The sequence below is a fragment of the Pteronotus mesoamericanus genome, unplaced genomic scaffold (assembly GCF_021234165.1).
Source record: "Pteronotus mesoamericanus isolate MK-2021 breed Mesoamerican mustached bat unplaced genomic scaffold, CSHL_Meso_final scaffold_54, whole genome shotgun sequence".
In the NCBI taxonomy this organism is placed as follows: Eukaryota; Metazoa; Chordata; class Mammalia; order Chiroptera; family Mormoopidae; genus Pteronotus; species Pteronotus mesoamericanus.
This window is the reverse complement of record NW_026555321.1, coordinates 72,409,492-72,433,588: the sequence shown is the minus strand read 5'-3', so window position 1 is coordinate 72,433,588 and position 24,097 is coordinate 72,409,492. Positions and strand designations below refer to the sequence as shown.

The following is a 24,097-nucleotide window of genomic DNA, read 5'->3' as shown; positions in this document are numbered from 1 at the left end:
AAGATACAAAATGATTTTTTAAAATATTTTATTTATTTTTAGTGAGAACGGAAGTAAGGGAAGAAAAACATCAATGTGTGAGAGATACATTAATCAGTTGCTTCTCACAAGCCCCCAGCTGGGGACCTGGCCCACAACCCATGCACATGCCCTGACTGGGATTTGAACCAGCAACCTCCTGGTTCCCAGGCTGGTACTCAGTCCTGAGCCATACAAGCCAGGGAAGGACACAAAATTGTTTTAACAGCAGCAGCATCCCTCCCCTACAAGAAATGGTAATTGTGTGACATGACAGAGGTACTAGCTAACACTACAATAGCAATCATATTGCAATATAAATGTATCAAATCAATGTCAAACACCTTAAACGTATACGTTACACATCAATTATATCTCAATGAATTTTTTAAAGCATTCACTAATATCTGATCACGTGAGAATTTCTTAGATATGAAAGCAGTGGATGAAACAACAAAACAGATTAAACCATATAACATTTACAACTGGAGTACATTAAAAAAAAACACAAAAACCAACCAATATTTTTAAGCAGGAAAATTAAATAAGGATTTATTTAATGTAACACCCTCAACATGTAAACATTTGATGATTGGTCAAGCAATGCAAAAAGAATTAGCAAACTACAGTAGACAAATCAAAAAGGATAAGCAACAAATAAAGATCTGAAAAACTGTTCAGCCTCACAAGTAATCGATAATACCAAAATCTAAAAATGTTCCACTTTTAACTATCAAACAAGACAATGTGTTCAAACCCAATTTGTGATGTTAGAATGCAATGGAATATACTGTGAAAAATTAGTACAAACTTTAATGTAACTGGGAAAAAGTAATTTTTATAATCCAATATCCCCCCCCAGAGTAATCTGTCTTAAAGAAATAATATGTGATGGCAACAAAAATTTGTACATAAAGACTGTTTACTGCAGCATTATTTATAATTGTCAAAAAAAAAAGAGAAAACCTAGATGAGATTATGAAAAAACAGTTTATTTTGTTTGTATACTTGTAAAGTATTCCTTGTTTTTACCTGTTTATGTGCTTATAAAGTATACCGAGGCCATATGAAGCATTAATATCCATCAAAAATAGTTTTCAAAGATTACTTAAAGATATGAAAAGTGATTGCTATATTATGTGAAAAGAAGGCAACATCAAATATACGAGATGAACAAGTTACGATACAGTCATACAAAGGAACATCCTTTGGCAATAAAATAGGGCAAAACCCACATATGAGCAACATGGATGAATCTCTAAAAACAAAACCAAACAAACAAAACAAGAAAACCATTAAATGAAGTGAAAAAAAGCCAGACACAAAAGAGTAAATACTGTATGAGTCTATTTATAGGAAGTTCATGAAGGGCAAAACTAATCTATGGTGACAGAAGAGTGGTTACTTCTGGGAGGAGGTAGGAGGAAACTCCCAGGGGTGAGAGAAACGTTCTTGGCTGGAAGATGACACATGAGGATAGACATGTGTAAAAAGTCATCAAATAAAATATAAATATATATACACATAAAAAAATAAAGTCATGAAGATATATATTTAAGATCTGTGCATTTTATCATTCACATATTATATACCTCCATAAAGTACTATAGAAATTGCATATAATGGATAACTCCAATTTGGTTAAATATATTTATATATAAAGTATAAAAATAATATAAAGTACACCCTGGGATTGCAAGGTATTTATAATTTCTTTTTAACTTTCTGCATTTTCCACATCCTCTACAATGAGTTACTTTTATAAATGATCAGAAAAGAATAACTTTAAAAAAATTCTGCCATGCTTTCAAAAGAAAATCCTGTTATACTAGTAATATCACATAATTATGTAATGTGCAGAAAGACTTAGTAAATCCTCTCAACAAATTTTTGTAAGTTATAAAAACTTTTATAGGAGAAAATTTAATAGGCTCTTACTCCTGTCTCACAGTATTAAATATCACTGAAAAGTCCTGTATTTCATCTTTTTTGCACAATAAAAGTTATCTTTAAAAAATTATGAACACTCATGTTTGCAATGTATTCAGACAAACTAAGAAAAACACTAATTAAGCTAAGCACCTGCTTGGTGAATAAATGAGTAAGTCAACTTGGCAGTCAGCACTAGACTGTGGAATGGCCTTAAAATGTGGTCCTGCCTGCAACAAATACAGGGGTCTCATTACTCAATAAAAACTAGTTCTTGAAAACCAATTAATTTTTTTAAGTTATTACTTTAAATAGTCCCTGTGAGTCTGATTTATCTAAATTCCATGCAAAATGCCCAAAGTCAATATTCTTTGCAATGAAAACACTCTTTGAGTTTCAGAAATATTTATAATATGCAAAAAATAATACATCAGAAACAAAACCAAAAGACATACAAACCTTTGATTGTACATGCCCCGGAAGTTGTAATTAGCTCTATAATTTGGGAAAGGCTTTGGATCTAGTGGCCTGTAGATGGCAGGCTCTCCCCTCTTCATGGCAAGCCCATTCAGTTCCACAGTGGGAGTTATACTACCTGTTTAAGAAACATCAAAGGCACACTGTCAAATACTTCCATAATAAATCATGCAAGCTACATCTATAGTAAATATGCATATAATTACCATGGAAGAAGGTATGATTTTCTAAGGGAATGCATAAACAAAATACATAAACAGGAAAATCATTTCTAATGAACTCTACTTAGGGATTTTGCAACATTTTCTGTACATTAATGACCATATATCCAGCTTTATAGTGATAATATTTTAAAACAAGGAAAACACAAGCTTCACAGATTGCTTAATTTGAACATTATAAAAAAAGTACTGAACTTCATTGAGGTAATAAATTATCTAATCATGAAAAACATTATCATCTGTGAATATTTTTATTTACATTTTGGTAATCAAGCAACTAAAATTAGCTAGAAATACAGGGTCATCAGTAATTCTTGGATTTATCTAATGAAAATAAATTTCAAATTTTTCCTATAACCAACAACAGGACAAAGTAATACAAGTAACGCTTTCTGCAGATAGTCTTTACAGATACACCCTCAAGTACTTATGGATGAAATAATATATCTGAGATTAGTTTCAAAATAACTCATAGAAGAGACAGATGAAAAACAAGACTGGCCATTATGTGTGGATAACTGCTGAAGCTGGTGATGGGTACAGGGACATTTGCTATCTTATTCTCTCTACTTTAATACAAGTTTGAATATCCAAAATAAGTAATACACAATATAAACTTATGTCAAGTTACTAAGAAACCAAAAGAGGTTATTTAATAAAACATATGTACATATAATCCATATAACTATAATTTCATAAAAAGTAAAATTTATTTTCAATGCAAATTCTGTACTACTTAAGTCAAATTCTGCCTGTTGCACCATCCATTAAAAACTCCGTTCATCACACACAAAACTGGGTCCACTTCATGCCGCAGCAAATGAGGGGCTGGCACAGAGCATCAGTAAAGGGGTGGGTGGCCTAATACAAATGCACAATTTACAGCCAGGCAATCCACCAAGAGTCAAGAACCTACTCATTGGGTCTCATTTCTAAAGAATTCATGTGAAACCACTGAAGAGTTTAAAAAAATGGGAACTAAACCAAAGTTAAGAAGAGGAGAAAATATAGGGGGTGTAGGATAAAGGAAGAGGTGAGAAAGAAAAAAAATATGAATAAGAAAAACAGAAAAGTTCACTGAATAGTAAATCAAATTAGTCCAAATGCCTAATTTAATCTTTATACTCAGGGCAGAGAAAGAGAAAGTCAAGCATGAAGGAATTCTCTTTTCTTTCTGTCATTCAGTACTAAACCAAGGGATATAAACAAAATGCATAAACCTTAAGCTTACCTCCCCATGAATTACTACACATGTAAACACTCATGTGACCTCCACTCAGATCAAGATATGAATATCTTTATCAACCAGAAAGCTCCTCACGCCATTTTCCAGTCAAGACCTACGTTCCCAAGTTACCCATTCTAACTTCTGTCATCACAGATTAGTTTTGTCTGTTCTTCAAATCTAAATATGTATCATTTTGTCTTACTTCTTTCATGCAACATAGTGATTTTATTGACTATATCAGTATTTTGAACTCTTTTCATCACTGAATATTCCAATGAATGAATATTCCAATGAGTTCTGCTGCTGATGGGACATCTGGGTTGTTCTCAGTTTGGGGCTACTAAGTAAAATGCCACCTTAAACTTTTTTTACATAAGTATTTAGTGGACATACATTCATTTCTCTTGGGTGTGTATAACTAGCAGTGGAATTGCTAAGTAATAGAGTAGGTTTATATTTAACTTTATTACAAATTGCCTAACACTTTTCTAAAGGTTTTTTATTAACACCAAAAAGGAGTCTATGCCTTTAAAAGCACAACTTTATTACTTCATAAAGATTTCAGTTTAATAATTAACCTCTAAATCATTTTTAAGATTTATGTCATTTTGAACTTTATTGTACTTTGCAATAATCAAACAGATACAAATAACATAAAGTTCAGATCTGGTCTTTGTGAAGGGAAATAGAAGATAAAAAAAAGAGCACAAACCATGCTGAAAAGTTTCAACCCCTCCAGAGCGAAGTGTCTCCAACTGTTTGTGAAGAACTAGACTGACATCTGCCTCCACACATAATCAGCCTGTTTATATGTAAGCACTAACGCTTTCCCAGAAAACTTTCAACAATAACTTCAAACTCTGAGATACATCCAGGTGATGCTCAGTATCATTATTTTCAGCATGTGCAAATTGGACCCAGGTTACATAAAGATAATCATTACATAGGAATCCTCATGATTTATATGGTTATAATAACACTGTAAACACAGGATAGGTTTTTGGTGGTTTTTAGACAAATTAAAGGAAATTTCTATATCAGTGACAAATAGAAAAAGACTTATTAATTAGGTATACAAAATGTCTATAACTACAATTGTGGATTCTTAGTTATGTGACAAGTGAGAAAAAAATTACCATGACTAATTTCAAGGAGCAACATATTACTGACACTTGAGGACAAAACTTTATATAGGAAGTTATAGTCCCTAGAAATAGTAGTCACTCAATAAATATTTGTTGAAAGAATGAAATTATTTTAATCAATCGGGGCTCTTTGGAGAACTGGCTGGCACTGGGGCCAGGACAAAGAAAATACAAGACAAGCTAGGAACAGCCACTGTGCCAGAAAGAAGTTCTCAAAGAATGAAGAGGAAATAGCAGAAGAACACAGGAATTAACTTGAAGGAGCCATACCACTGGCCATATCTGGAACAAGCTGAGAATGAAAATAAATAATGAGAGATTATAAGGCTCTAAGTAAAATAGGAACACAAGTGTCTATAGTGATATAAATAAATGAACAGATGAAAAACAGGGAAAAGAGAAAATACGTGGGTAAAATGCCAACTAATAAATCTGAAAAAAATATTGGAATTTAAATATTGCCCTTTGGGAAACACTTCTGTTGTTTTATATCACAAAAGAGATTTCAGATAGAAGGGGAAAATTGGGACAAATGTAACAGCATAATCAATAAAATATTAAAAAATAAACTGTCACAAAAGAAAAAAAGTCCCCTTTAGCAATCTTTAGAGTAGTAACTGACTCAGGCAAGAATTACCAATGGGGTGAGAAATCTGGTGGATGAAAGTAATTTTGATAAGGAACATGATGATCATATAGTTTCAAGGTGTCTTCTCAAAAAACATTTATTCATTACTATTTAATAATAAAGCATATTTATTAATGAACTTTACAATAGAGAAGCCGGGCAGACATATTTTTGGCCAAATAGCAAAAGCCATCACTAATGGGACAAATCAGTAGCAGGTGTTTCCCGACACGAACTAAGCCGAGGTCACTACTGATATTTATGCTAAAAATGCATTAATTCATGAGGAAACACCAGACAAACCCAACTGAAGGGCATTCTACAAATGATGTGGCCTGTATTCTTCAAAAATGCTATGGTCATAAAAAACAAGAAAGACTGAGAAACCAACCATTCCAGATTGAAGAGAAGATGAAGAGAAATGCTAAGTATATGATCCAGAGTAGATCTTGGACCTACAGAGCACACTACTAGATGATCAATGAAATCTGAATGGAGTCTGTGGACTACATGGTAGTACTGTTACCTCCTTGAAAGGAGAGTGTCCTTGTACTCAGGAAACACACACTGAACTACTACAGAGTAAAGGACATATGTCCACAACTATTCTCTAATAGCTCACAAATGTTAAAATTTGGAAATCTGTGTGAAAGGTACATGGGAGTTATATATACTCTTTCTACAAAATCTATAAAAATCTGAAATTACCTCCTATACACAAGAAAATTTCAAAAAAAGAAAAGGAAAGTGAAAGCAAAACAGTTCTATGATATATTCATAACTAGCAGAATAGCTATGCTGTAAGTGGATTTAGCTCCTCTCTGGGATATAACTACTATTTAAGATCCTCTACTCTGTGTGAAGTCCAAACTCCCCTCTTTTGCAGTGCAATGGGTCAGACTGTCTTTTCAATAAATGGGAATGAATTTCCTGAATGACTCCATATTAACAAAAAAAATCTTGAACCTCACATCATACCTAATACCTGACAGGCCATAGATCTAAATTTAAAAGATAAAATAATAAAGCTTCTAAAAGTATTGTGAGGTCATCTTCATAGCTTGGTAGGAGACAAAGATGTCTTAGCATATACTAAAGCACTACCATAACAGAAAAGACAAATTAGACTTCATTAAAATAAAGAATTTCTGTTCATCAAAATGCACCATTAGGAATATGGAAAGATACTTGTAATACACATAGCTGACAAAGGATATGAATCCAGAATATGTAAGAATGCTACAAGTCAAAAAAAATAGAAAAACTTAAAAAACAGACAATGCAGTTTTTAATGGGAAAAATGTATCAACCAGCACTCTATAACAGAGAGCCAAAAGGCATGAAAAGGGCTCAGTTACATTCCTTATTAAGAAATGCAAATTAAAACCACAATGAGCCCTGGATGGTATGGCTCAGTGGATTGAGTGCCAGCCTGCGAACCAAAGGGTCGCTAGTTTGATTCCCAGCCAGGGCACATGCCTGGGTTGCGGGCCAAGTCCCAAGTAGGGGGTGCATGAGAGGCAACCACACACTGATGTTTCTCACCCTCTCTTTCCTCCTCTCTTCCCTCTCTCTAAAGATAAATAAAATGAGATCTTTTAAAAAATAAAATATACACCTGGCTGGTGTGGCTCAGTGCACTGAGTGCTGGCCTGCAAACAAAAGGGTTGCTAGTTCAATTCCCAATCAGGGCACAGGCCTGGGTTGTGGACCAAGTCCCCAGTAGGGGGTACGTGAGAGGCAACCAGACATTGATGTTTCTCTCACGCTCTCCCTCCCTTCCCCTCTTTCTAAAAATAAATAAATAAAATCTTTTTAAAAGTAAAAAAATAAAATAAAATAAAAGTACAATAAATTACAACTATTCCCCCCCATGAGAATTGATAAAACTTTTGAAGATACTCTATGTTGGCAAGGAAGAGAAAATGATGTTTTACATGGCGTATTTATTATTATGTATGTATTTTTTAAAAGTAGAAACTTGGAAAGGGGCAAACATTCATTTGAAAATTCATTCAGGAGGTACAGATTCACTAAATCAGAGAGGGCCCCAGAATGGAGGGCAATGTCTCTTCAGAGACTTGATCCTACTCCTGATCAGCAAGGGATTTTGACTTGCTCTGTTTCTGACCTTGGCTAGTACACCCCTCCTCAGGCAGCCTGGTGACCAGCACTACATTAATTCCAATCAGTACAGGGCTCAAGCCATCCTCCTGCCTCAGCCTCCCGAGGTGCTGGGACCACCAGTGCAAATGACCAGTGCAAAATAGGTATTATAGATATTTTATACCATCCTAACACTTTTATTGCTTATTAAAAAATAAAAGATACAAAATCAAGATGGCGGAGGAGTGAGTGGAAGTCACACTGGCCTCCTCCCAGGATCAATCTGGAATTACAATTAAATTGTGGAGAAATCACCTGGAACAAACAACTGAACAATAGCCAGAGAGGAGCCTTATAACCTCAGACAGACAAAAGAATCAAACTGGTAAGGAGTACAGTAGGGACTCGAGGAGGGGGGCGGGGTGCCCACAGGCGGCAGCACCAGAGGGATATTGAAACAGCCAGCTGGATCCCCCTGAGGTGAGCAGGGTCTAAACCATAAATGGGGGATCATCAGCCTACAGCACCAGAGCCCAAAAAGAACACAGATAACAACCAGTTGCAAAAAGCGGCAGGGTTGCTCTATGCCAGAGAAAGGCAGCTGTAGACGCAAAGAGCTGTTTAAAGGGCCACTGCATAAATTTTTATTTGCAGCCACTTACCCTGCTCTCTAGCAAAGGAGGGCGCAGAGTGAGCTGGAGCTGCCTGAGGAAAGACTGGGGACGGAGGCTTTGGTGAAAAAACTGACAGAATATCCAGAGGGATCCCTGTGAGGACTGATTCTCCATGCAGTGGCAGCCATCTTGCTCAGGCAGACCACTCCCTTGAGTGAAAGCAGCATGAGAGGTCATAATAGCCCTGCTCCCAGGAGGGACTCAGCCCTGTCCCGGTGGTGCTAAAACCTGACTGATGAGTACAGAGTGGCAGCTACAGACAGTAGATCTCTGGCTAAAGGGGGCGCAGGATGGTCTAGAGACACTTGAGAAGAGACTGGAGATAGAGGCTTTGGGAAGAGAACGGAGAAAGTAGCTGGTGGGATCCCAGTGCTGACTCCTCCCCCATACGTCAGCAACCATCTGGCTCAGGCAGACCACACCCCTGAGCAGCAACAACGTGAGAGGACCCAATAACCCCATCTTCAGGAGGGATTCTGACCTGCCCTGTGGTGCCTAAGCCTGACTGCTGAGTGCAGAGTGACTACATTAGCAGAATGAAGGAGACAGCCACAGACAGTAGATTCCTGGAAGTCTCAAACAGACTGTCTGACTGGCTCACACTTTAGGGAATAGCAGGACAACCTGAAACATAATAATATCCATATAATAGGGATACCAGAAGGAGAAGAAGAGGAGGAAGGGATAGAGAACCTGTTTGAAAAAGTAATGATGGAAAACTGCCCTAATTGGAGAAAAGAAAAAGTCACACAAGTCCAGAGAGTACAGAGGGTCCCATTCAAGAGGAACCCATAGAGGCCCACTCCAAGACACATCATAATTAAAATGGCAAATATCGAAGACAGTCAGAGAATCCTAAAGGCAGCAAGGGAGAAACAGGCAGTAACATACAAGGGAGCCTGGATACAGCTGGCAGCTGATTTCTCAACAGAAACACTATGAGCCAGAAGGGAATGGTAAGAAATATTCCAAGTCATGAAAAGCAAAGGCCTGCAACCAAGACTGCTCTACTCAGCAAGGCTCTCGATTAAAATGGAATACGAAATAAGGAATTTCCCAGACAAAAGAAGGCTAAAAGAATATATCTCCAACAAACCAGCACTGCAAGATATGCTAAAGGGACTGCTTTAAGATGATGAAGAAAAAGAGTCTATGAATACACAGTTACTTTCACAATCACCAATAGTTGATATTACCAATATTTTTAATACTTAATGATCTGATTGTGACAATGTTATTTTAATTGTTACTTTATTATTTGTTGAAACTAAACCTGTTTTTGTATATTTCTTGCCTATTTCTATTATTTTTTAAAAAGCTTTAAATGATTTTTTGGTATTCTTTATCCATGTTTTGATTAAATGTTTGTAGAAACTTTTCCCAAAAAAAAACAAAAAAACCCCACAAATATTAACCCTTTTTTAGCTGTGTTGCAAATACTTTCCTATTCTAGTACTTGTCCTTTAACTTTTTTTATATGTACATTACTGTATAGACTTAAATGTTTAATATAGTCATATTGTCAATATTTTACTTTATAGTTTCTGGGTTTGAATATTAGACTTCAGGGAAAGGAAAATATTATTCTGTATTTTCTCCTAAAACTCCTTAAATTTTACATATTGATTTTTTAACTTATCTGAATACTTTTTGTATAGTGTGTGAAACAGGGCTCTATATTTGTTTCATTTCAAGTAATAGTGGCCCATGCACCTTATTTGTGGAATAAGCCTTATTTTCCCCATTGATTTGAAGTATCAATTTAATCATTTATTATATTGTTAGATATATACATTTGTTTCTAGAATGCTCATTATATTTCATTGATCTACTTGATTATTTCTGTGCTGGTGTCATTTTGGTGTAATTGCTGAGACCTTATAGTGGATTTAAATTTTTTAATATTTTATAATTGATTTTGACATTTAAAAAAATATGTAAAACCAATATGCATTTAATAAAAGAAAGACAGAACTCATACCTGTTGTGACAACAGGGATGGAACTGGAGAGCATTATGCTAAGTGAAATAAGCCAATTGGTGAAAGACAAATACCGTATGACCTCACCTATAAGTGGAATCTATTCAACAAAATAAACTAATGAACAAAATAAACCACAGGCATGGAAACATGGCCAGAGTGACCAGAGGGGGTGGGGAAGGAGGATGATGGTGGAAAGAAGGAGAAGAGACTAGACAAAGAACATGTATGAATGATACGTGGACATGGACAACAGAGCGGGAATTGACTGTGGGAGCAGGGTGGGGTGGTAGTGGGGTGGGTGGGATGGGTGGAGGAGGGCAAAGGGAGAAAAACTGAGACAACTGTAGTAGAATAAACATGATTTTTTTAAAATTTTTTTAAAAGATACTTAAATGCAATGGTGAACATATAGGGCAAAACAGAATGATAAAATTTAATATTAAATTAAGCAGTGAGCTGAATGTTTGGGTCTCCACAATGGGTAACCCAAAACTGATTAAAATGGACACATTTAGTTAACAGCAATTGGCTTATAGCTGAGAGAACAAAGTTTTTCCTGTTGAACTTCCAGAAAAATTTTCTCCTCAAAAATATCCTTTAATTGTTACTGCAATTTACTATTCAGTCTAGGCAAAATTGTTTTGTTCTCTTTATTGCATCTAATTGATACCTAAATAGCTTTTTTATCTTTTTCCAACAGATGGAGAAATAGAAGCTTATGACGCAAGGGCAGCATCTAAGACACCTGTCTTGTGACATTCACTGACTTCTGGCCTTAATTTATCTTCTGATTTGATTTAAGCATGAACACATGCATAACCAATAATTCCAATCCTAGGTACATGCCAATAGAAATGTATACCGACAACAGTGATCACAGCAGTATTATTCCTAATTAATAGCCCCAAACTGGAAACAGCCCAACTATCCATCAATAATACGACTAAGTAAGTTGTAGTATGTGCATATAAGGGAATACTACAGAGCAATGAAATAGTAACTATACTGTTAAACAACATGGATGAATTTCACAAATATAACATTGAGAAAATGAAGCTATTTAGTGCATGGTTACAACAAACAGGCACAACAAACTAAGATATCAGAAAGCAGAAGAGTGTTCCCTTTATAGAGTTGTGTAACCACTAATTGCATGACAGAGGCTGCTGAGGCTCTGGTAAAGCCTGTGGAACTCGTAAAGCAATCAAAAAGCAAAAATCCATCAAGACTCTACAACTATAATTTGTGTACTTGACAGTACATTCTGTATTTTAAAAGTTTACCCCCCAAATCTACACATTCTCTCAGCTCACTTCAACTTTCAACAATGGAAACTCATCCCCACTGGCTCTCCAGGCTCGGTCTTATTTCCTTCCTTTGGCTCCTTGCTGGTGTGTCTCCTGCAATAACCCTCCAAGGTAGACCTGACCCAGAGCTCAGCACACACTGCTCTTGCTTCATTCACACCATCCTCTCTGGAGAACGCTGCACATGTATGGCTTCAACCACTGGATCAGGAACACCTGTCCAGCTCCATTCCAGCAGCCAATCCCAACACCCCTGCAAAGCAGGGCCGTAGTACTCAGTGCACATGAGTTTCTTTAATTCTCTCTTCATCCATAAACTACAGATGAAGGTTTCCTAACTGATCATGTTTCCATTCACATGTCAAATTGAAATCCCTAAAATGCTTTTTTAAACATACCACCCACCAGCTCATAAATATTAATCCACCAAACTACAGTAAGTCCTCACTTAACATCATTGATAGGTTGTGTCTTTAATCTAAACATTGTATAAGGAAAGCAATTTACGATAGACTTAAGTGATATAAACAAGAGTTAAGCTCCTACAGCATCTAATGAAAAAACATTATTTGAGGACCTGCTGTATAGATAAAACTTAATCTCCTAGGGCTGGCATTCAAGCCCATCACAATCACTCTCTAACTACATCCTCAGTCTTATCTCTTAATAGTCACTTACCTGCTCTAACTAAAAAGCATCTGCATCTACAAAACTTTTTTAAACCAAACCCATTGTCTAGATTCCAACTCCAATGCCTTTCCCCAGAGTACTCCCTCAGAGTATTCTTTCCTCTCCTCCATACCAGCCTACTCTCCAGTCAAGGACCACATCTCACCTCCACTACCTCAGTCCATTACTTACAATATTAATGGCTGTTATAATTCACTTGGTACTTAATCTTTACCATTGTTATGTGTTTTATGTACACAACTATAAAATCTTTTATACTTCTTAGACATATAAAAGTTCTTAATAAACAGAGGTAGTGGTGGGGTACTAATGATCAACCAGTAATCTAAAGAGATTTTTGAAAATTAAGTAAGTAGTTAGCCACTTACCAACTTTGAACTGAATAGAATAGGGTTTTTTTCCTTTATGGTAATAATACTTTGGCTTATTTAAGCTTACTTAAAAATACTGGAATCAGTTGAACAGAAGCAAAATGACTAGTAATAAGAAAGTCGTAGAGTTCTGGAAAAGGCAGTCCTTCCAAGAGGAAACTGTGCCACCAAGCAGGGGCCTCACAAGAAAGAAGTGTCTAACCTAATTATAAGCACAAACATGTGAACTATAATTAGGTTACAGAGTCATTCTTACCAGGCAAATGTCTTTTTTGTACTCCATTACAAAAATATGTAAAGCAATATTGGTCAGAAGGTAATTACTTGAATTAATAAGTTACCAAATAAGTATATAGATGTAGGGCTCATACTAAACTTATGAAACTTTATTAATGTGATGTTGTGAATTCATGCACGATGTCCAACAGAGGTTTGCTTCTTCCCAATAGGTCACTGGACATATAATGTTGTTGGTATTATAAACAATCAGAACAACTTTTCAAAATTATTATTAGGAGCTTAAAATTAGAACATTTATTTACTTAGCATTATATTATTCACAGGTGGGTCTTTTTTATTTTTAGGTTTCTTATTAAATTTCATATAAGTGTTCTAAACTGAATATCAGTCATTTCCACACCAATAAAAAGAATAAGAAGGTGCTTAGACTACTTTTATAATTTTATTAAACTAGAGAAAGAATAAGTACTTTATGAAATTTTATATTATATGTTTAAAAAGAGAAATTGATCATTTCTATCTTTACTTTAGAAAAAACTCAATCTTACTTTCTGTTCTTTGTATCCAAATTTCCTTTCACCAAGATTTAAAAGGTTAGTAATGCACCGTTACAGTACACACTAAAGCAAATTTTCAAAATAATTATAATTATCTTCTTCATTCTCTTACCTTCAGTTATCACCTGCCTATCTTTTTCATATGTACTATTAATACACCTGTTGACTACACAACTGGCCTACTAAAATGGACAATAAAGAGACCAGCCCACACAAAACACAAAACACGACAGAGGGAAATGAGTTTGGCCATACCTGGGTTATTATTAACATTACTTTTGGGTGGTTTCTGAACTGGTTTGGGAAGCGTAGATTCAGCCAAAGCTTTATTAGCAACAGCTTGTTGGGCCTTCTTGATACTGCTCCCTTCCGATTCCCATGTCTGCTCACCAAGACTCAGTTGCACTGAGAACATCTTAGAAAAACATAAAGAGAAAGAAAATAATTAAAATTTTTCAGAAAATCAAACGCGCTGCCTGAGAGACAAATAGATACACCAAAGAATCAACATTTTACAGCTAGAGGTGACTTTACAGATCATTTGCAACAAAATCTTATTCTACCTCAGGAAAGAACCTTAAAAGATTATGCCAAATTCTGTTCTTTCCTATGCAAATGCTTAAAGGCATATATGTACATTTTGGGTAGAATAAGTCAAGAAGAAATCTCTTCCCTAAACAGATTTATACTGTTAATGCCATTTAAATAGCCCTCAAAAAAGTACAGTAAGTACAAAGAATTAAGAGAAACTGTAAGAGAATCCAAAAGGCCCTTTCTCTGTAACACTTTATAAAATCAAATTCCTTAAACTTCATACTCAGCACGATCAAGTCAGTGAGTCAGACAATCCTATCAAATATTATGTCACTAAGATACCCTAAATCCTCCACAATCAACATTTAACCAGTCACCAAAATGTGTCCATTTTAAACTCTTAAGTATTTCTCAAACCTCTCTCTTCTGTCTGCCAGTGACACTGCATTGGAGTCAATCTTTCACCATCTTTAGCTCAGACATAACAATCTCCCAGCTGACTGCTGCTAAACTATCTTCCTAAAACTCAAATTCAGTTGCATCACTCAAACCAAGAGCAGGTTTAAAACCTTCAATTGTTCATGTCTAGCTTGGAACAAAGGTTCCACCTGTCCATCTTCACTTCACACCCAACTTCCCCCTTGCAAAACCTAACCTTCCATTCAGACTATATTTCCATATGAACCCCAAACCTACTGTTCATCTTGAAAATTTAGAATCAAGTTATAGAATACACACAAATCCACTATTTTACTCCACAGATAGCTTAGTACTCTCTAGGAATACAAAGTATTAACCCAAAAATACTTATTAATTATAAAGAAATAAATGGTTCTTTGCAGGAAGGAAATCAGGGAAAAAATACCTTAACCAAGTAATCAAAGTTAAGTCATCTATAATCACACAAACTGACATCATGAACCTCCTGATATGAACCAGTGAGAAGTTGTAAAATTCATGACCAAAAAAGTTTAAGCTATATTTAATCATAGGGAAACAATTAGACAAAGCTAGATGATAGTATGTTCTATAAGATAAGTGGGCCTTACTCTTCAATGTCATGAGAGGAAAAAATAAAAGAATAATAGCTATTATGGATGAAAGGATGTTAGAGAAACATAAAACCACATGATAAATAAAGTACAATGTATGAACCCTTAACTGGATTTGTACTGGGAAGACAAAAAACAGTAGAAAAGGCATTTAGAGAACAATTTAGTAAATTTGTGAACCACATAAAGGGTATGACAAAAGTAGGTTTGCAGTTCAGTACATGAAACACAGTTTATTCCTGTATTATTATTTATTAATTATTATATTATTTCCTATCTGAACAACTGTAAACCTACTTCTGCCCCACCATGTATTAATTAATACAGTCAAAGGCAAATTTCTTGAGTGATGATACAGTATTGTGGTTATGTAGAAGAATGTTTTTGATCTGACAAGATAAGTAAGAATGTAAGGGTGAACTGTCATGACAGTTAAAATTTATTTTGAAGTTGTTCAAGGAAAAAGTATATGTCTATGTACAAGGAGCAAAGAATAAAGTAAATGTACTAAAAAGATTAATGATTAGTAAATCTGAAAGATAGGAATATCCATTGTACTACTCTTTCCATTTTTCATGTAAGTTTTCAGTTCTTCAAAATACAGAGTTGGAAAATATTTACAATCATTTGAAATTCCAAATACATGCATATCTATTAACAGTGATTAATTTTTCTTTCATTCTGATTCAGTTTAAAATATATACCTAAAACATATCTTGAGTACATTTACCTAATTTTAAAACATTTTATCAATGACTAGCTCTTTTTTTTCAAATTATAGTATTTAACAAAGAACTCTGCCACCATGATCATCTCCTCCACCTTCCTCCTAATTTCCAAATCAGTTCACAGTCCAGAATGTTGCATCTATTATTCTTCCATTATTCAGGTTCAAAACCTCAATAATCTCTTTGTTTACTGTTGCCTTCCTAAGACTTACTTAACAACACCCCAAAACCTCCTTGCAATCTCTGTTGTGAGCACCAAGTCTCAGACCCCTGCAAACTCAGACTCAGAATACTTCATTTACCTCCTGCCCCCTATCTTCCATATGTCACCATTTTCCAAGTGTCACAGGCTCGACACCTTTGAGTGGTCTTCCTTGCCTCCTCCGTTTCTCCCTCCACTCTGTCCTGCATACAGTTATCAAACTACAGGTTCAACTTCAAAAATGTTTTTCAGATCTGGCCTCCTTTCTTTATACTCCTCACCAATGTCTTAGTGAAGAATATCAGTATCTTTCCCCTAAACTACTGAAAGACCATCCTAAAATCATACTTTTAACATAATACTTTCCCATTCAAACTTTCCTTCTTACCACCATCAACATGAACATTCTATAAAATACATGTTTCCCAGTCAATCCTCTGCTTTTCTGAAACCTCTATTAAGAATCCCACTGCACTGTATATCTGAAACTAATACAATATTACATATCAATTACATCTCAATTAAACTGGAGGGGGAAAAAGAATACTATTACAATAAAAATTTAATAATTCCAAGTAGGAATCCTGAAACACACTATGTATTTAAGTCACAGCTCCACCATTTACTATGTGCAACATTAGGGAAGTTATTTACTCTTTCTCTACTTTCCTCTTTGGTGAAACGGGGCTAATAAAAACACAAAGGATGATTGTGAAAATTAAAACAAAATGGTGTAAATTACATCATTTAAAAAGTATAGTCAAGGATTAAAGAAAGCAAAATCCAACTCTGCTACCTATAAGTAATGGACTTCAAATATAAAGACACATAAAGATTAAAAGTAATGGGATTGGAAAAAGATATGCTGCACTGGCTGGTATGGCTCAGTGGATTGAGTGCCAGCCTGTGAACCAAAGGGTCACCAGTTGATTCCCAGTCAGGGCACAGGCCTGGTTGCACACCAGGTCCCCAGTAGGGGGTGTGCGAGAGGCAGCCACACATTGGTGTTTCTCTCCCTCTTTTTCTCCCTCCCTTCCCCTCTCTAAAAATAAACAAACAAAATCTTTTAAGAAAAGAAAAAAGATATGCTAACATAAATTGGTGAAAAATCAGAATAGCTACATTAATACTAGACAAAGTAGATTTCAGAACAAAGACTTATCAGTGATAACAAAGGTCATTTCATAAGAATAAAAGGGCCAGTTAATCAAGACATAATAACATTAAATATTTAGGCAACTAATAACACAGCTTCAAAATCTATGAAGCAAAGCTCTTCCATTTTCCAACCACCACAGAAGCACAAGGGGCCAAAATGAAATTCAATACCTTTGTGATTTTTGACCAAAGCAAAAACTGTAAAAGGTTTTTCAGTGTACCTTCCCACATTCCAAAGAGCTGAGACAGAAGTACAATGTTCAATCCAGGCCTATCCAAAAGGATGATGAAGTTCAGGTTATACAAGCACACTACAAAGGGCAGTAAACTGACAAAGTAGCCCAGGCCAGCAGGAAGAAACACGTCATCTGCACTTGAAGGAGTGCAGCAGGAGAAAGCTAATGGGAAAACTGCTCATATGGGCAGTCACCCCAGCAAGGTGTTTATCACTAGACTAAAGCTGGACAAAAACCATGAAAAGATCCTTGAACATAAAGCCAACTCTTGACAAGTGGAAAGTGAAAAGGGCAAATACAAGGAAGAAACAATTGAGAAGATGGAGGAATAAAGTGATCTTATATACAGCTTTCAATATAAACTGGTAAAATGAAAAAAAATATATGAAGCAAAAACTAATGGAACTGTGAAGAGAAACCCACAATTTAAGCCAGAGATTCAATGCCTTCTCTCAATAACTGATCTAACTTGCCAGCAGACAATCTCAAAGAAGGTAGTAGACTTGATCACTCAATTAACATAACCTGAATGACATTTTTACAACACTCTACCCAAAAAGGACAGAATATACCTGAGTTCTTAGTTTCCCATAAAACATTTACCAATTTCTAGCACTAAATGTCTACACAAGAAAAGAAGTAAGATATCAAATTAGTTAATTCCAGCTTCCATCTTAAGAAACTGGGGGAAAAAAGAGCAAATTAAACCTGAAGTAAACAGAAAGAAATAAATTAATAAAGATAAAACCAAAGATTAAAACCAAAAACAGAAAAACAGAGGAAAAAATCAATAAAACCAAAACCTGTTTTTTCTTTTGCAAAGATCAATGAAATTGGTAAACCTCTAGCCAGAATAATCATGAATAAAAGAGAAGACACAAATTACCAATATCAGGAATAAGAGAGGTGACCTCACTACAGATTCTTAAAGTATTAAAAAGATAACAAAAGAATATTTCCTAACTTTATGATGATAAGCTCAACAACCTAAACTCCTTGAAAGACACAAATTACTAAAGGTCAGTCAAGAAGCAATATTGTAGATAACCCAAATAGCCCTACATATATGAAAGAAAATAACATAGTTAAAATTCTTTCCACAAAGAAAACTCCAGGCCCAGGTGGTTTAAGTGATAAACTTCACCAAATATCTAAGGAAGAAATAATATCAATTTACACAAACTCTTCTAAAAGCTGAAGAAGGAACACTCCCCAACTCATTCCATGAAGCCAACATTACCTTGATACAAAAAACTAGAGTATGAAACTACTAAAGAAAGCAAAATAAACGTATCTCTTACGCAGATCAACATAAAAATCCTTCACAAAATATTAACAAATGGAAACCCTCAGTATAGCAATGAGATAACATTTTAACTAAGTGCTATATACTAGGAACAGGAGGGTTGTTTCTACATTTGGGGATCAATGTAATTTATGATGTCAAAAGATTAAAAACAGAGAACCATACAACCATCTCAATCAATGTAGAGCTATGTGACAAAAGTCAGTATCTATTCAGGTTAAACACCCTCAGGAAATGATAAATATAAAAGAATTTCCTCAATCTGTTAAAAGGCATCTACAAAAAAAGCTACATCTAACATCACAATTAATGGGGAGAAATTTAAATGACTGCCCATAAGATAAGGAACAAGTTAAGAGTATCAGCTCCCATGACTTCTTTTCAACACTGCACTGTGTATATCCTAAACAATATGATTAGGAAAGAATAAAGAAAGAACACTGAGATTGGAAAGTAAGATTTAAAATTGTCTTTATTCACAAATGGTATGTGGAACACCCAACAGAATATTTTTCAAGAAAAGCTACTAGAACTGACATGTGAGTTTAACAGGCTTGCAGGATACTATATCAGTATATAAAAATCAGTGTATTTTTATAGGCCAGCAATGATTAATAGAAACAAGTAGAAACTAAAATATTAAAAAAAAAATACCACTTACAACAGCATCAAAAATATGAAATACTTACGATAAACCTAAAAGATGTGAAATACCTATTCAATGAAAACTATAAAACACTGTTCATAGAAAACAAAGAGTAAATAAATGAGATATACTTTGTTGGTGGGTTGGAAGAGTCCATTTTTCTAACATGTTAATTTTCACCAAATTGAGCTATAAATTCACATCAATTCTATTCAAGCACTCTATGAGTGTTACAGAATGGAAAAGCTCACTTTAAAATTTGTATGAAAATGCAAAGGATGGAAAGTAGCCAAAGCAATTCGGAAAAAGGACAAAATTAAAGAGCTAATACTATGAAATTTCAAGAATTATAAAGCTACAATAATTAAAACAGCATAAAATTTGCATAAAGATAGGGAAATAGATCAACAGAACAGAGTCCACAAATAAACACATATATAGACAGCTGATTTTTGACAAAGGGACAAAGGCAATGCAGTGAAAAATGAATCATGTTTTCAACAACTGGAGCTATACAAAAAAAATAATAATAATAACAATAATAATAATAAACCTGTTTAATCTCTCACATCACATAGAAAAATTAACTCAAAATGGCAATTAGACCTAAATGTAAAGACTGAATGTCAAACTTAAAACTATAAAACATCTACAAGATAACATAGAAGAAAATCTTACAACCTTTGATAAGACAAAGATTTCATAGATATGACACCAAAAGCACAATCTAGATGAGAACAAATGGATGTCGAAACTCATCAAAATTAACAACTGTTCTTCAAAGGCACTGTTAGAAAAAGAAAAAGATAAGCTCTGACTGGTGTAGCTCAATGGGCTGGACATCACTCCCACACTGGTTAGACTCCCAGTCAGGGCACATGCCTGGCTTGCCAGCCAGGTCCCAGGTTGGAGGCATGCAAGAGGCAACCAATGGATATTTCTCTCACACATGGATGTTTCTCTTCCTTTCTTTCTCCCTCCCTTCCTCACTCTATAAAAATAAAGAAAGTCTTTAAAAAGAAAGATAAGGTTCAGACTAGGAAATATTTGCCAAGCATATCTCATAAAGGCCTTGTATCCAGAATATACAAAGAATGACGTCATGGAAGATGGCGGAGGAGAAAGCTTCAGTGCAGGAACAGTGCCTGTCCTGTACACTACTAACAAGCAATGATAAAATTACCTGGGTACCTCCATCATCAACATTGCTAAGAATTTACAAATCATCACACCATTATACCACATAAGAACAGATACTGTATTTATCAAATTAAAGATGAGAAAACGGAGACTCTAAATTAGCTGCTCGAGGCCATACAAACTGGATTATGTAGGGCAAAGATCAAGCGTGGCAAATCCAGCAGGGATTTGAAAAAGAAAAAGACTGCTTGGCTTCAAGGCCCTGGAATAATGCCTCTCTCAGGGATAATCTGTCCCAAAGGAAACCATCTCAAAGTGCCAGTATAGCAAAGCATCCTTAACACTTAGTCATGTACACTGACAACTTACCAAAACAGGGAAACAAAGAAAAAAAAAGAAAATGTCATTTTATGTTATTGTGGCCTCTCTTACTTATACCCTATATAATAATAGCTTTCTTTTCAGATTTGAGAAAATCAAAACAATCCATAAAAAAAAATAAAAGAGCTGTGCTGAAGTACCTAGGAGATACAGCAATGTCACAATAACTCACATTACCATAAGGTATAATAAATTACTTTAGAGTTCCATTAGAATATGAACAGAAAAACAAAAGAGGACAAGACAAGCATTAAAATAATTATTTTTATTTAATAGTCACATATTGAAAGCTGCCGTTAAGTTATTCAGGTTCTGGAGGACTCATTGGAAGAAAGAGGAAAGCACATAAGCTAAGCTAGGTCACTACTTCCCAAACAAGAACTTGGACGACACTATGAACCCAACCCATCAGAAGGGGAAATTGATAACATAGAACAAAGGGAAGGGAGGGGAAGAGAAGCAAGCTGGAGGAAAGGCCTGGAATAGGTGAGAGAGGATGGGATCTAGTACAGAAATGATGGGGTTGGATACTCTACAGGCAGTTCATTGTAACTCAGAAGAGAAGGCCAAATTTGGGTTTAGGCTGGGATGCTGCCAAGAGAGGCAAGAAGGCTGAAGACACTTACAAGGTACATGGAATTAAAACTGAACAAGGAACAAGGTGAGCACTGAAGGAAGTCAGAATGATAAAAAGGTGGTAGAATCAATGGATGTGTGGTATGATAGGACTACAGAAGCCAAATGACTAGAAACTTAGGAGCTGTCAAGAGAGAAATGAATGCTTGACATTAAAAAATCATGGAGGTCTTGCCCTGGCTCATGTGGCTTAGTTGGTTAGAGCACTGTCCCATGACTAAAAGGTCATGGATTTGATTCCCAGCCAGGGCACACACCCAGGTTGCAGGTTCGATCCCCGGTTGGAGCACCTACGAGAAAGCAACCAATCAATGTCTCTCTCTCCTTCTCTAAAGCAATGAAAAAATGTCCTCAGGTAAGATTTTTTTTTTAAATCATGGAGGTCTTGCAGTTGTTGGTAATGACAAGGTCAAGAATGTGGCATAAGAATGAGTGGAAGATATCTGGAAACATGCAAAGACAGTGGTAAGCATGTTGGAACAATCATCTGTATAGACAGTAAAATTACCAAAAATGAAAACAGGATGACTATTAAAGTGCACGTGAGCCAGGAGAAATGAGATGGAATCACCCAGAGGTTAATGACTACCATGAGAGGATGGGGGAGTGGGGGGTTGGGAACAGGGGTGGAGTCAGTCTATTATGAAATTCAAAGTGGAGAGGGGAGGGGTCTCCAGGAAGAATATCTGGATTTGGCAATGAAGAGCAAACAGGACATATACTAAAGTAACCATAAAATACAGAAAATAAATTTTCATTACCTCTAAGAAAGCTCAGTCTACATTGGTCAACAGTAATGGCCAACATATACCACTGCACAGGAATGACACAACTGAGAAAGCTGTAGGGGCCCAACAGAGGGATCAGAGAAGTTTCACAGAGGATTGGAAGATGTGATATGTAAGCTGGGTGTTTAAAAATGAGTAAGAGCAAAAAGGACCTTACTGGCAGAGACACTACTACACAAGCAAAGTCAAAGAGATGTGAAAAAAACATGAAGCATTCTAAGAAATGCAAACAGTTCAACAGGATTAAGGACAGAAAGAGAATGAGTATGAAATGGGTATGAATTAATGGGTAATAAAGAGGAAATATGACTACACAAGTAAACTGAGGCCATAACCCTTTTCTCTGCACAAAAGACATATATACGAATTAAGTTGTTGCCCAGAAATCCTTCATAAAAGCCTCTAATAGAAAACAAAATTGATGGATTTTAATTTCATCTTATTTTCCTTCTTTACAGTAGTTGACAGAAAGCAATTAAATAGCCCAATGGCTAGTTGCTTTACAAAGATTAAACTTTATAAAGATTTACAACTGTTACAGAACTTATTGCTTCCATGTAATATACAAAACTTGATCATTATCATAATCTCCAATAGCCAATATTTGAGAAATGTATATACAACTGAGATTTTTTTTTTTAGGCAGATAAATTGAGCTCAAACGTAAATGCATTAGTTACATATTTCTTTGTAACATGTATATATGTAAATAAATATGTATAAGGCTATATATAAATATAAGCTGCTTTTCCATTTAAAAGAATGACACTGCAAGTGAATGCACAGATAATAACAATACTGGTTATAAAACTTTAATAAACAGTGAATCTTAGAATTAATGGAAAAGATGTCTCACTAGGTAACCATTGCTATACTTGCATTTTTACTATAGCAATTACAATTTAATGGAAAGAGAATTATACTTGGGAGCCAAAGAACAATCCAAATGTTGGCACGGGCATTTATGAACTATTAAGCAAGTTACTTAACTTTTCTGTGCCTGAGTTTCTTAATTTACAAAAAGAAAAAAATCCATATCTCATGTGATTTTGGTACGTACTGTTATCTGAGTTTTGTAAACCATAATAAATGACAAAACTGTCTAGAGACAAACTTCAAAATATTTTTCATATAGAATTAAGAGTCTTCAGGCCATCGGCTGCCCCCTCCCCCAAAATGGAGCACAATTAAAATCTGAGATGATAAATCTGATAGACTTTCATAAGCATGTCTCACCACCTCTCTTCATAACCTTACCTTCGAATGAGCAGGCCCTCTTTCTTTCAGAAGTTTATACTGGGGTTGGACTCTATTGAAACGGGCTAACTCATTTACCAGACACATTGGAGTTTTCTCTTTGAGGTTTGCCATTTTATCTTGGAGAGAAGCTGTAAATAAAAAGGCTGTAAAGTTTTTGTCATTCTTGACTTTACAAAATGGAAGAAAAGCTAAATTTGATTCTCTTAGCTTGAAGTCAGATTGTAAGTTTGGATTAAATTATTTTCATAAATTTTATATTAAAAAAATCAAACCATATAATGTCTTCCATTACATGCAAAAGAAATATGTATCCCATTTTAGACAACAAATTAAGGTTACTTTTCCCTAAGTACCTAAGTTCCTCTTTACACATATATGACAACAGCATGCTTAAAGATTTTAAAATAAGATTATAATAATTTCTAACTTGTTCTGTAACTTTCCTTTCCTCTTAA

The 24,097-nt window shown here is 35.1% G+C and overlaps 1 protein-coding gene across 1 annotated transcript in view; it reads right to left on the bottom strand.

The window, feature by feature from the left end:
• STAU2 (staufen double-stranded RNA binding protein 2) overlaps positions 1 to 24,097 on the bottom strand; it is a 317,711-nt gene that overhangs the window by 257,077 nt on the left and 36,537 nt on the right. Inside the window, exons 5-7 of the mRNA XM_054595602.1 lie at positions 23,640 to 23,770; positions 13,831 to 13,990; positions 2,407 to 2,542 (exon numbers count right to left, since the gene is read on the bottom strand). Coding sequence (XP_054451577.1) covers positions 2,407 to 2,542; positions 13,831 to 13,990; positions 23,640 to 23,770 — 427 coding nt within the window. The remainder of the gene's footprint in view (positions 1 to 2,406; positions 2,543 to 13,830; positions 13,991 to 23,639; positions 23,771 to 24,097) is intronic.